General features: G+C 41.7%; 1 protein-coding gene across 1 annotated transcript; it reads left to right on the top strand.

The window, feature by feature from the left end:
• Positions 1-1,207: 1,207 nt before the first annotated feature.
• LOC308306464 (tubulin alpha chain-like) lies at positions 1,208-3,213 on the top strand (the record flags this gene model as incomplete). Its single annotated transcript, XM_080751476.1, has 3 exons — positions 1,208-1,433; positions 1,872-2,020; positions 2,236-3,213. The coding sequence occupies 3 exons, from the start codon at positions 1,208-1,210 to the stop codon at positions 3,211-3,213; spliced, it is 1,353 nt and encodes a 450-aa protein (XP_080607602.1).
• Positions 3,214-15,406: the final 12,193 nt, after the last annotated feature.

Here is a 15,406-nt window from a genome sequence, read left to right as displayed (position 1 = left end):
AAATTACAGCTCAACAACAGTCATTTTCAGTTATCCTCATAAGGGCAAAGAGACAAAATGGTGAGTAACTCTCTGTTGACTGTCGTTATTGATGTCCAAAACTAATGTTGCCTAGGCCGTGCATCTATAGCCTATAGATAAAACAATGCTGGTTTGTGTGTCTGTCTACCCATGTGAACAAATGGAACCATAATGCAGTAGTGCTTCTTCTGCTGTAGCCAGGGGGGTTTGCGTGACCACATTTTCAATTCATACCCCCAAACCAAGACAAGACTCTTAAAATGAACTGCATGTTCATTATGCATTTTCATAGGGGACATGCAGCCATTGACATGGTTAAATAATTGTCTAATGTTACTTACTTTTGACATGTTTTGTGTTGAGGTCAAATGAAGTCGGATGGGGTGTTAAGTGCATTGGTTCACTGAAGGCTCAGCTACACTACATGGAATGGAACACAACCTTAATTTGTATCATTGCCAACACCTGTGAAGGTGTTTGTGTTGCCAACCAGTGTTGGAAAGTAACAGAGTACATTTACTCAAGTACTGTACTTAAGTACACATTTTGAGGTACTTTTACAAAAAAAAAATTCAATGCTTTTACGTCTACACCTCAGAGGCAAATATTGTACTTTTACTCGATCCACTATTATTTGACAGCTCTGTGGATCCAATCCTTCAGTCCATTCTACTTTCTAATTCAAATTGTAATCTCAAAATGATGCTAACATTTTCTTGTTTAAAATGCCTTATACTGGGTTTTTATGGTGTTTTACACATTAGCTCAAAATGGGGAGACCAGGGTTAATGCGGTTAATATATTTAATTTTTAATTTCCCTAAAAGACTGGAAGTAAATGTATAGTTCAGTCTGACTGGAAGCGGGGATAAAACACATGCCCACTGTCCAAAAAAATTAATGACCAGAGGGGTGGGATGCCAAAAGCGGAGGCATGGATCACCAAATCCAACCCTAGGCCTACCTGTGCATGACAAGGTTGGGCCTCTGTAAAATGAGTTCCACTGCTTTCCAAAGGCATATGAAGCTGCTGCTGGGAATGGCAGGCTGGCTTTCCACAACTGCTTTTCTTCCCCAATAATCATGTAGCCTGCCCTGGCCACCTGTAGACTACATTTTGTCTTGTATTCTCATTCTCTTGCAGTGCACTAAACATTGCCCTCACCCCACCCCACCCCTCTCTTCCTATGCAGCGTGAGTGTCTGTCCATACACGTTGGCCAAGCTGGAGTCCAGATCGGCAATTCCTGCTGGGAGCTGTACTGCCTGGAGCATGGCATCCAGCCTGACGGCCGGATGCCCAGTGATAAGACCGTCATAGATGGTGACTCGTACAGCACCTTCTTCAGCGAGACTGGAGCAGGACAGCATGTCCCCAGAGCCATCTTCGTTGACCTGGATCCCACCGTCATCGGTCAGTTAAACTAGTTTCCCAAGCAGTGGGTGCAGGACCCATTTGTGGGTCACCGACCAGTATTTATGGGTCCCTTCATTTTTGGTTTCCTACATATAGTTTGGAGTTATTTAAATACAGTTTCAAAAACCGTTCCCCAAAAATTAATTAAAAAATGCAATCATTTTATTGCATTAAGTAATTTCATTAAATGTTATAAATCTAAGAATTCCCATGAATTGGAAAACGAATGTTGTGAAAATGGCCGATCTACAAGCTTGTAGATCTGCTATTTTCACTAACTTGGGTCCCAGGCAAACGTCTCATTTCTCTTTGGGTCTCAAGCTAAAAAGTTTGGGAATCAGTGACCACGAGTTAAACCACTTGCCAATCCTTGCAACTTGAATCAGAACTTTACTCCCAATTGTCAACCGTTTCCTCTAAACCTTCTATTCACAGATGAGGTGCGTTCAGGAATATACCGCCAGCTGTTCCACCCCGAACAGCTGATCAAAGGAAAGGAGGATGCAGCCAACAACTATGCCTGTGGCCACTACACCATCGGCAAGGAAGTCATTGACCTGGTCATGGAGAGAATCCGCAAGCTGGTGAGGGCCTTTAACTTTTCTTGACAAACTGGTTAAAGGACAACAAGAGTTCTTTATTAGTTTTTAATGCCAATAATTAGTTTTCGAATGTATTCAAATTAATGCCAATAATTAGTTTTCGAATGTATTCAAATTAATACAACACCTATCTTAATATCATTACAAACTAATACAAGAACCATTCAGCTTAACTGACTTTTGTTCCCTTTTTTCAGGCTGACCAGTGCACTGGCCTCCAAGGGTTTCTCATCTTCCACAGCTTTGGTGGTGGCACGGGCTCTGGTTTTGCTTCCCTGCTAATGGAGCGGCTCTCTATTGACTATGGGAAGAAGTCCAAACTTGAGTTTGCTGTCTACCCGGCTCCCCAGGTGTCCACAGCCGTGGTGGAGCCCTACAACTCCGTCCTGACCACCCACACCACGCTGGAGCACTCAGATTGCGCCTTCATGGTGGACAATGAGGCCATCTTTGACATCTGCCAGAGGAACCTGGACGTCGAGAGGCCGTCCTACACCAACCTCAACAGGCTTGTCAGTCAAGTTGTGTCTTCGATCACCGCCTCCCTCCGCTTTGACGGGGCCCTGAATGTCGACCTGACGGAGTTCCAGACCAACTTGGTGCCTTACCCTCGTATCCACTTCCCTCTGACCACCTACGCCCCGGTCATCTCCGCAGAGAAGGCGTACCACGAGCAGCTGTCGGTCGCCCAGATCACCAACTCCTGCTTCGAGACGGGCAACCAGATGGTGAAGTGTGATCCCCGTCATGGTAAATACATGGCCTGCTGTCTGCTGTACCGTGGAGACGTGGTGCCCAAGGATGTAAACTCTGCCATCGCCGTGATCAAGAACAAAAGCAGCATCCGGTTTGTGGACTGGTGCCCAACAGGTTTCAAGGTGGGCATCAACTACCAGCCTCCCACGGTGGTTCCTGGAGGAGACCTGGCCAAGGTCCAGAGGGCTGTGTGCATGCTCAGCAACACCACCGCCATAGCTGAGGCCTGGGCACGCCTTAACCACAAGTTTGACCTGATGTACGCCAAAAGGGCCTTCGTTCACTGGTATGTCGGTGAGGGGATGGAGGAGGGTGAGTTCTCTGAGGCTAGGGAGGACATGGCTGCCCTAGAGAAGGATTACGAAGAGGTGGGCGCTGACAGTGCTGAGGCAGAGGACGAGGAGGGTGAAGAATATTAAGATGCATTTTGTAGGCCATTCTTTCTTCCGGTTTTCCGTTTGCCGGAAGTAATGGCATGGGGGGAGGGGCCATGTAAGCTCTTTTCATTCCTGTGATTGTGTTCTTTCAATAACTTATTAAATGCTTAATATTAACAGTTTGTCTTGTTTATCTTTCATTTGACTTGTTTATAAGTTTTGTGTTTTCCCTTTTTGGGAAATTAAATTAAAGGTCTGGATTCTTAAAAACATTATTGGGTTTGGATGTGGATATTATTAATTTTAATTGATGTGGTGGTTTAGATTTCTACATCTAATTTTGATTTTTTTTTGTTGAAAAATGATGTTTGGTGCTGAGGTTTACAGCACTTTAACTTTAGGACAACTTTTATTTATTTTTGTTACAACAAGGGTTTATATTTTAGATTATAATTAGAGAAAATAAAAGATGAGTGTTTTCATTCACTGCTTGTTTCAGCGATTTTGATTTCAGTGGGTGGGGGCATGTGGCTAAATGTCTTTAGACACAATAAGCAGACGATTTCTTTATACTATTTACAGTAACACTAGCTCCCATAAGTCACGTCTATCCATGAAAGATTGTGGTGCATCTTGGGAATGGTCTTGTGTCTAAAAATACATATTTAGCCACTTGTCTGCATGCCCCACCCACTGAAATTAAAATTTCAAACTATAGAAAGCCGTAAATGATAACATTTGAACACTTCTCTAATTGCAATCTAAAATGTAAACCCTTGTTGTGAAATACTAAGTTGTCCTTAAAGGAGTAGTTCACCCCCAAAATGACTTTTTTTCTATTGATTACTCAGGCCATGGAGAGTAGAGTTCAATAATATGTTTTGGTTTTTGTTACATTCCTAAGACAAAAATGTGATGACAATAAATTTACCCCCATTGATTCCGGATGGTGACCCGTTTCGAAACGGGTCACCATCCGGAATCAATGGGGGTAAATTTACTTAGGAATGTAAATTTGTCTTAAATTTGTCTTAGGAATGTAACAAAAACCAAAAAATATTATTGAACTCTACTCTCCATGGCCTGAGTAATCAATAGAAAAAAAGTCATTTTGGGGGGTGAACTACTCCTTTAAAGGGGAAGACCACCCATTTTCAATATTGAAATATATCATTAATATACCTTAGAGGAGTTGTGTGGAAATAGAAAAAAGTTCCCCCCTTCTGTGTTGCCTACAACTGGAGGATTGATTTTGGGGTTTGTATTGTAAATTACAACTTGATGACATCACACATTGTACTTACAAAGATCTATCCTCCAGTTCTAGGCAACACAGAAGGGGGGGAACTTTTTTTCGATTTCCACACATCTCTAAGGTATATTAATGACATATTTCGATATTGAAAATGGGTGGTCTTCCCCTTTAAGACTAGGCTGCTGATTCTACAAATGCTTCGAAATCAGTTCTCAAGATTTTTCAGAAATGGTTAAATGGCAGATGAGCTTGCTTGCAGTGAGCTTTTAATCTGCTTTTTGAATGGTCAATGCTAAAATGACAGATCCTTGCCCGGTTTTAAAGGGAATTTCACTTAACTTCTGGGGACATTTACTCAGGCTTTGTGTGCATGATGTGCATGAAATCCATGACGTCAATGCATGAAATGACTAATCGAAAAAGTATTCTCATTCATCAGGATATCTGTAACCAGGGACGTGTTTTCAATTAGTTTATCATGGACACTCTTGCCAAGTTTGTAGAGAACTCAAGTGTGGTGTGGCTGAAAAGCCCCTCTGTTCCAGATGCAAAGTGTAAAATAAGCGGCAGAGTATAAATGCAAAGAGTAGGCTAAAATAAGGGCATGCAGACAGAGTGTGAAATATAATACAGCATGTAATAAGGATGACCCAATGTAGGCCAAAGGCTCTTATGTAGGCTATCAGAATTATACAGGGTTATGTCCTTTTTGTGCTTTAATGAAACCGGTCGATAGGACGCTGTGAACTGGAGACGGGTCACAGCAGAGCCTTGTATTAGAGAGTTCTGCCAACGCGGGGTCAGAAACGGCTTCGGTCACGTGGTTCATGTAACTCGAAATGTCACCTTTCCCTCAAAGACACCAAAGCATTCTGTAAACCTCCGGTAGGCGTTTGTGCAACTCTCCAATAGAGGGCTCTGGGTCACAGGTGCAGGCGAGGCCTCTGATCCTGAAAAATGACCATAGGTTTGGGAAAAGTTTCAGCTGGTCCAAACCCCACTGACTATCAATTATGAAATTAAATCATCTAAAACATGAAGGAGTAGAGATTAACAGGTAGGTACTTCAGTGGCCTACTGAGTGCAAAATAAATTTGTCACTGATCAGTTATTTGCAAGATTAGCCCAGAGACACTTTCACTGCTATCAGTGCAAATCTAAGAAAGCACAAAATTAAATTGATAGAAGTGGCACTTCAGTTGCTAGGAGATGTATTGAAATAGCATGGAAGTCTGACTACGCCTCTCCTCATTGTGAGATGGTTCACTTCTCAGAAATGAATAGTTGTGTTCCTCTTGGAGATTTCTTTGCCTTTGTTATGATAGTACAATGTGGAGTGACACGTACGCAGCAAGGGTCACCGGGCTTGCGAATCGAACCTGCGGCTCATCGGTCAGGCTGCGTTAAAGCCTATGTGTGGTAAGCGCTTTAACCGCTAGGCCTAGTTGTATTCCTCTTGAGAAGATGTGTCCACCTTATTTGGATTCTATGGAAACGTCCATACCTGTATCAGAGATGTTATAGGTTGGTATCTACAGTTATCTCAGCCTAGATCTAGTATTTCTTTCTTGGGGCTACTTAATATCTACACAGATTTGTCTCTTCTTGTTCTGTACCTTTTTATTTCTGATTGTTATGGTTTATCTGTGTCCTTCTAGTCTGTATGTGGGGAGGAATTTGTGGGGGGTTGTACAGTACTGTACTGTGTTTTGTGAAATAAAGTAAATTAAAATATTCCAGAGACACAGACACACACACACACACATTGTAGACGGCTTGCCTCCTGTAGAACTACGACATAACAAACACCTAATACCATACAATAAATACCAGTAATGATGGGAGGCATTCTCCAGTGTGGGAGCTGAGCATTAAAATGACACCAATTGGAGACTTTCATATACATTCTGAGCCTTATCACTACAGTACTTCAACCAGTTTTTCCAAGGTTCTCCGTTTCCTTTAGAATGAGTGGAAAACACCATCGACCAAGCTGACACTCAAAAGTCTTTATTGATCGTCTAGCTCCCTTGGCAGCCATTATCTTATTTTACCAGATGGAGGGAAACATAGATGACAAATATCATCTGTGAACTCCTGCTTATTGCTCCGAAACTAATCTCTCGAGAGAACAGACTCTCTGATGAGAAAGGAAAAGGAACTTTTTTTGACGATGGCAAGCCAGATTGCTCCGAAAAAATGGACCATGAAGTGAAGGGTGGTGTCTCCCATAGAGCAGTGGTTCTCGACATGATTTTGACTGAATAGACACTGGGGTAATCATCTGTTGAAGAATGTTACTGGTATGATGATCATGATCAGGTCACATTGTTGTGAGCAGGTATGCTGTACACAAGCTAAAGCAGTGGTTCTTGTCAAGGACCCCCAAATTGATATGTATTATTTGGCCGCGGAAAATATTTTGTGGCAGCTAGGGACCCCCAGAAGCAAAGTTTGGAGTTAGAAATGTTCGATTTTTAAAAACAAATAGGCCCGTTCACAGATTTGAGCAAAATGTCTAGATTTGTCAAATATAGCAGATCTGCAAGCTTGCAGCGCGGCACGAAGTGACGTGCTGTGAGCTTGTATATCTGCTATTTTTGAATAACCGACACATACTGTATAAAAACTTAAAGCCAACCAGGGGGTTAAAATGATTGTGATGCTGTAACACATTTGGGCTAAAGAAAATAACCCCATTTTGTCAGTAAAGCGATGCTGCCGGCTTGCCATAAAATCCCTCCCAGTAGTAAACACGCACAACAAACCAAGCTCCCCTCTGTGCCACTGTCTGTTGCTTCCTATACCGCCTTCCTCTGCAGTGTCTTAGCTCCTAGCAGTCTGATGATGCAGAGACAGTCACAGCAGGGAAGGTCTGAAGCTCTCCGGTGAGCAGGTGAGTTCAGTTCCCAACACCAGGCACGTGCTCACATAGACATCGGGGGGCTTGAGCCCCTGCCCTTTCATCTGTCTTTAAAAGGTGCCCTCTCCAGACCATGAATGCCGTTTTTACTATGGTGAAAGAAATGCAAATGCCCTCTTTCCATGTAGTCAGGGAATTTTAATAAAACCCTGGGAATAAATTCCTCACCAAACAATTTCTTCACCAATGTGTTCATAAAGGTGTCTAGTAACATATCTAACAAAGATTGAAATTCAACATCCCTAGCAAAATATTTGACAGCTAGGGTAATTCTGGGTCTCATTCACTTACTATACACTGTAATATAAGGGAAAAAAATCACTGCCAAAAATATGCTTTAAGTAGCATGTTAGGGGTCTAACTAGGTGTTTTTAATTATTCTGAATCCATTGCAAGCATTTGTTTTGCACGAAAAACATTCATTGGGCCAAAATCAGACGCTAAAAAGCAATGGTTTAGTGATGAGTAATCACTTTTCACAAGGTGTATGGGGTCCATTTTTGGCCCAAATTCTTGCAATGGATTCAGAATAATTAAAAACACCTAGTTAGACCCCTCACATCCCACTTAAAGCATATTTTTGGGTGTGATTTTTTCCCTTATAGTACAGTGTATAGTAAGTGAATGAGACCCAGAATTACCCTAGCTGTCAAACATTTTGCTAGGGATGTTGAATTTCAATCTTTGTTAGATATGTTACTAGACGCCTTTACGAACACATTGGTGAAGAAATTGTTTGGTAAGGAATTTATTCCCAGATTTGACAGGTATTCTGCTAGTTTTCCCTGACTAATGCCATTCCTGAAGGCAGCAGTCAAGAAAATTGCCTTGTCCAAACTCTCCTGAACTTGAATGCAGCATCTTATGTTGAAAGAATTGCCCTCTCTGTGTAGTAATCCATGCCATTATGCCACATCTCCGGTATTGACTTGATTATGCTTAGTTTAGTGTGGTATCAAGTACCGAAAATAGCCTATTAGTAGGCTATTTTCAATATTTTCACCCTTTTAGAAAATGAAACGAAACGTCCCTGACCAACACGTTGTTGCAACACACACCCAAAATGCATATTGTGGGCCCTATTTTTGCCGATGCCTTTGTTTTGTTATTTTGAAAAGCATTTTTAAATAGTTCAAATAGTCGATCTGCAAGCTCACAACGTGTTGTAGATCGGCTATTTGAAGTATTTAAAATGTTTTTCAAAATATAAAAAAAAAAAAAGTTTAGGGATATGTACCGAATACCTAGGGCACACGTGACTTCTTGGAACAAATGTTGCCAAACGTCAAACACTTACTTGACTGGAAGTTAAACGGTGCCTTACTGCCTTCACAGGCACTTACGCCCCAAAAAAACCTGTTAAACGACGGAGGCCTGTCGCCTAAAGCGGACTTGAGTCACAAGAGGCACCAGGAATGGTGTCTTCCAGTCCCAAGAAGACACCATTCATGCCCTGCAAAGTATTTCTGATGCTTGGTCAGACTCAGACAACCTCTTGCATTCCACTTGGATGCTGAAGTAATGCGGCCTGTGTCATGTATCGACATACAGTACAGTACTAACCGTAACCCGTAACCTGATACTAAACCCTAAACCCAAGCAGAGGGACTCGACATCGTCTGCGTTCCTTTTGCATGGTAAGCAAAAGGTTTAAGGTTACCCTGTCCCTGACCAAGTCCAGAATGAGAATGTGGAGAGCTTTTGGAGAGAGGTCCTCACATTTCCGTCAGGCTGCATTTGCTTTCTTGAAACTGTGAACTAACATTATGTATATTGTCACGTTGCCACTCCATCTGTTCCTCCACTCACTCTCTCTCACGCACACACAGGATTTTTCTATTGTTACGTCACATGTACAGAGTACGCACAAGAGCAAAATTATTTCTCTTTGTTGTTCCTCGACATTGGAGCAGGAATAACAATAACAAATAAATAATAAAGAATAGCACCAATAGCAAGGAAAATAGCAAAGCCGTTATGGACGTATGCATAGTTACTACTTCTAAATATTATCCATAGTTTAAGCCCATTCTACAATGTCTTCTAAATGCCAGCAGTTTTCTGAAAAACCTATGTTGCCATATGAGTGCTGGTCAAATATTTTCACGTCAAATCCCCATCTCAAAATATTTAGTTCCGGGGACTCCCAGAAGCAAAGACTTGAGTTCTCTTGAGTCCCGACGATCTTTACCGCATGTCTCTCCCTGTTTCCTGCCCATCTCCACTTTTATCATTAAAGACAGAAAATGCCTCCAAAAATATATTAACGTTCGCTGTGTGCATAAATTATGTTTTGTTTGAGCATTCTTGATATGCACAGTGTCATGTACCATGTGTTTAAATATCCGGGTAGGGGGCTGTATATATATGTAGCTGCCATATCAGTATATTATCTCTGTCACAATGTAGTGGAGTGGTGAAGACCCAAATGCGGGACAGCAAGACAGGCAGAGTTCCATAGCCAACATTGGGTGATTTATTAAAATATCAGGGAAAACGTCACAATCACAAACTAACACTAAACATGACGTGACACCAAACAATGACTTGACAAGGACTGACAGGGGAACAGGACTAATATAAACATGACATGAGGACTGATGATTACACACAAGATACATACAGCATGGGGGAGACATGAACATAGAACCAAGAAAACTAAAGAACACAACACATAGAAATACAAGACCTAGACAATACCTTTGTGAAAGTTTGTGACTGACAATCTCTCTCTCTGTGTGTGTGTGTGTGTGTGTGTGTGTGTGTGTGTGTGTGTGTGTGTGTGTGTGTGTGTGTGTGTGTGTGTATGTTTCTATCTCTCTCTCTCTCCCAGCCTCTGTGGGATTGACCTGGAGGATCCTGTTCATAATATGACCACACAGGCCAGCTGCCATCAGAGCACCTTGGCTGACTGCAGTGCAGCCAAGCATGTGTAAACGCTATTTCTGGCACAGAACAGAATACAGTATGAGCCTGTGTGTGACACACAGCTTGCTCCTGTTGAAACCAAACCAGCTTTTTTCCTCCAACTACAGTTGATCATGTTCTGCTCTACTCGGCTCGAGCATAAGATAATGAGAGAGCAGCAGGCAGTGGAGAAAATAAAAAGGTGTGTGTGTGTGTGTGTGTGTGTGTGTGTGTGTGTGTGTGTGTGTGTGTGTGTGTGTGTGTGTGTGACTGTGTGTGTGTGTGTGTGTGTGTGTGTGTGTAACACATCCCCATGCATAGATGTACTCTACTAGAAGGTCGGCCGGCTATGCCGGCCTCCCCTCTAGGTCGCCGCGTTGCATCTATCGGTGTTTTTTTGAGAAAAAAAAAATTTTTTGAGAAAAAAATTTTTTTTTGAGAAAAATAAATTTTTTGAGAAAAAAAAATTTGAGAAAAAAAAAATTTTGAGAAAGAGAAAAAAAAAATTGAGAAAAAAAATGTTTGAGAAAAAAAAATTTGAGAAAAAAAAATTAGCATATAAAAAAAGTTTTGAAAAAAATAAAAAATAAAACGTATTGGTGATGCGATGACGTGGTGTATACGGATGTTACTGCGATTGAGGTGAAAGAGAAAAGTGGAAAGTTGTGAGCTAACTATTAGCTATTTGTGTGTGTGTGTGTGTGTGTGTGTGTGTGTGTGTGTGTGTTCTGGCTACGCCCCCCTCGGTTGAAATTGGATCCGCCGGTCCCATAGCTGGGAATACGAGCCAATCACCGGTCACCATGGCAACGTGGGGCCAATGATAGAGTTATGGGCGGTTTTATTTATTCCCTACGCCCTACCTATGAGTTGGAGTGGATGTAAAGGGGGCGTGAACGGGCTTGGAAGTGGGATGCGGCAATAGGAGGAATGTAATAATAGATGTGCTGGCAGAGGCGAGACAGTGAACAGTGAGAGGGGAGGAACATAACAAGCTAGTAGATCAGATCAGAATGAGGCATGAGTCATGTGGGAGGCTGACAGACGCATGACGTCTATCCATGCTGACGTCTGTCAGTGAGCCACGGAAACTAGAGCAGTGGATTTCAACACTTTTCATATCAACGTCCATTATTTATTCGCCTTTTGAGCCGCGGACCTCCATTTGATTTAGATTTAGCCTCTCAGACCCATTAAGAATATTTTGTTGTCGTTTGATAAGATTTTGTCCACAATTCCATGCTGCAGTGATGTTGGTACCATAGGAGAGATAACAGTTCAATCAAAATAACCAATTCTTCTACATTCTCTAATGGTGTAGACCTCTTGTAAATTGTGTTTAACAATAATGTAACTCTTCAGAGTGTAAAATGAAACCAAATGGACCCGTACAGGTCCATTTGGTTTCATTTTATGCTCTCAAGAGTTACAGATCTTTAAGGGCCCATTTGGTTACCAACTCTCCATCATTTAGCTGGGTACTTCCTGGAACCCCCTCAAGGACCACTGGTGGTTCCCAGACCACCGGCTGAAAACCACTGCACTAGAGCCTCATTTATACTTTGTCTTTACAACCGTGGTTTAGTTAGGATGGCCTTGTTGGGAACGGAGACTTTCCCGAGCCATGTGGCCCATAACTCAGAGTTGATTGAAGTTTGCATAGGACAATGTACAGTTTCATGACAGTAGTTCACTGGTACAAGGTCAACTAAAAGGATGCGCTCAGGAAAGCACAAGGCTTATTTACATTGAGATCCTTTTTTTAAACTCATAACATTGAATGACAGACAGATAGAACACAGTACTATGCAGAAAAGAAAAAAAAACATGATGCAAAAATAAAAGGTATTACCATTTACTATAGAAAGGTCAGGGGGAGGTTAGGTTAGGCTAAGTTTGGCTTTTCAGAGCGGTTTTAAAGGAAGTTAGGGGTTTACACTCCTTTAAGGCCTTCGGTAGGGCGTTCCACATTTTAGCGGTATAGCAGGAGAACAAATTTGACCCGTTTGAACCGAATCTGGGTTGAACATGATCTGTGGAGCTGCGTCTGGTATTGTAATTGTGGACATCCTTGATGTTTTGGAAGTATTTTGTCAGGTACATGGGTATCTTAGTGGTGTAGTGTATATTGTACACCAGATGCAAGATGCAAGTGCACCCCCAGGACATGATGCTAGTATGTCGAAGGGACTTACCGCCAATCCAAGCCTTGATGCTGTCTGAGTGGCAAGCAGGGAGGTATTAGGTACCATTTTTATAGTATTTTTTGTATGACTCAGACAGGCATTGAATCACGACCTCCCATTCTCTGGGGAGACACTCTAGCCACAAGGCCACTGAGCTGGTATGGCTCTTATGGGGCGGCATAGCTCAGTGGTAGAGAAACCGTTATTAGAGCACGAAGGGTTCCCGTAGGGTTCCCAGTTCGAATCCGGGCTCCCCCTGAGTTAATGTCGAAGGGTCCTTGGGCAAGACTCTGAACCCCACATTACTCCCGGTGAGCAGGTTGGTGCCTTGCATGGTTTCCTCCGCCACCGGTGTATGAATGTGTGCGTGAATGGGTGAATGTAATGCACAATCTCTGTAAAGCGCTTTGGATAAAAGCGCTATATAAATGCACCATTTACCATTTATTTTACCATTTATGGACCTTCCTGACCCGTCTTTCCAACCCAGACAGAAAGGTGATGTTTCACGCAGGCAGAGCTTATCTAAGAAGAAAGTATGAATAACATTTCCATAACACTGCACTGTTGGCGTATATTGTGCACTAAGCCTTTTCTCTGCAGTTCCTGTACACCAGGGATGTCAAAGTCAAATACATTGATGGAGAAATGACTTTCTTCTCATTGAACTGTACAGCGTTGCTTGTGTTGCTTTGCCTCGATGTGACAATGTGGAGGACGGCACGAGTCACGGCCGCATACACAACACATGAAAGCGCTGTTTTACATCCTCCATTCTAAATCCAAATTTCCCTTTTTGGTTTGTGATTGGTTGGCTTCAGCTGTCTGTCTAAGGAAAGCATGAAATGTGGTGTGGTTGGCTGGCCTTATCTGTACATTTAACATGTTGTGTTACGCTGTTTTGCGTGCGGCTGCGGCCTGCGGGCCGGTTCCAATAGTAATTAAATATCATCCCGGGGGCCATAGATAATTCATTCGCCGGCTGGATCTGGCCCCCGGGCCTTGACTTTGACATATGTGCTGTACACCCTGTACGACTAGGACTAAATATATCCAATAGGCCTACTCTATGTTTTATACTGAAAGGTGTTTCAAAGTGGGGTTGTGTATTGGCCAGACAGGTAGTTTAATAGGTAAATCTTACAAACACATTGTTGATGTCAGGTAGAAACCTTGCTTCTCCATATTTCTACTTAGTGTTGTTTTCTTTTATTTTTTGTAAATGAATGCTGTACTTTGTCATACTACAGTGCACAATATTTTTTATTAAGAAACAGGAATACAAGCTCACAATGTGCCACATACGTTTTGGCCTTAAACCACATATTTTCAATAACTAATCTAAAATCAACATTGATGACATCCCCATAAGTAATGTGTGCTCCACACGATTCCATGACATTATATGCTCGATGAATCTTTATCCTGGAAACCACATATTGTGGCTATATAGACTAAAATCGCAAAGAGACACATAAAACCTGTCACTTGTTCAGCACTGAGGTCACTATAAGTTATATTATTCACTATATGTTATATTATTCTGTGGTTTATCTGTATATGAATTATTGTAACATACTTTGTTGTGCACTGGTGTTGGACACCGAATAGCAGATCTACTGTACAAGCTTACATTGCATTTCTTTTAGGTCCATATTCTCAGAGCTCACAACGCCTCGCAGCGCGAGGCGTTGTGAGATCGTTGTGAGATCTGCTATTTTTGGCAAAGAGCTCTGGTGTAGAGGGTGAAAAAGAGCAGACTAAGTACAGAGTGAAAGGTCAAGTTTATTAAGTATTGACGGTTCAAGTGGTTAAACATCTGAAAACACAAATTGACATGCATCCAAAATACACTGATGATGATCGTGCCGTCAAACGATGAAACTATATGGAATCTCTGAAAAGGTTGTGGGGGTCCCTGCTTCATCTCTCTCTCAAATAAGGGGTCCTTGGCCTGAAAACGTTGAAGACCCCTGGTCTATGACATACATGTATATCTGACAGTGACAACTCAGAACCCACCAGAAACAGCCTTCCCTTTATAGCTCAGTGGCTGTCAAGATAACAATGGCAATCCTGGAGGCAATCTCTCCATTTTGCCTCCTCTGCTAAAAGAGTATGTAAAAATGTGAAGGTTCAGAATTTCTTCGTCATCGTTTCGTTTCAGACAGAAAAGCATGTCAACCGCCTTTCATTTAAACGTATCATCCCACATCCCTGATATGTTGTCATTATCACGAAGAGGAATGGATGAGGCATGCTGATATTGCTGACCCTGTGTAATAATATCAACAAGCTATAGTGCATAGCAGCGGATGTGGTTTTCTGGTGCCAAAAATAAAATTCATTTTATTCATTTTTCCCATAGAGATATACAAAAATATTTATATAAATGATTTTAAGCCTAGAATCAAGCCATCCAGGATGTAAAAAAAAAAGAAAAAAGAAAACGCTTGAAAAACCGCTAAACAAATGGTATTTATTAAATGTAGTCTATCATATATATATATATATATATATATATATATATATATATATATATATATATATCGCAGTTCAAGTGTTGCAGTCCCTTCTGATGAAGGTCTCCTATATACTTTTATAGTTTACATGTCTGCTGATTAGACTGCACCTTCGATACGGGCCTTTTGGATGTGCAGGAGCCACTTCTCTTTGTCATATATATATATTAGGGGTGCAACGATACACAAAATTCACGGTTCGGTTCGGTACGATATTTTGGTGTCACGGTTCGATACTTTTTCGATACAAAAAATAACAGAAATGTCCTTGATTTATGAATGTATTTTTATAACTATGTATTTTTTTGTTTTAACTTTGAACAATACGGTACCCAACGTATAGGGTAGTGGTTCTCTAAGTGGGTACTGCGGACTCCTAGAGGGTCCTTGACGTTTCAGGGGAATGTGGATGTGGATTGGTATTGTGTATTGTATTGTTCGG

Source organism: Nannobrachium achirus (assembly GCF_963921795.1).
Source record: "Nannobrachium achirus genome assembly, chromosome: 21".
In the NCBI taxonomy this organism is placed as follows: Eukaryota; Metazoa; Chordata; class Actinopteri; order Myctophiformes; family Myctophidae; genus Nannobrachium; species Nannobrachium achirus.
Note: the sequence above shows the minus strand (reverse complement) of the source record. Positions and strands in the feature narration are given on the sequence as shown.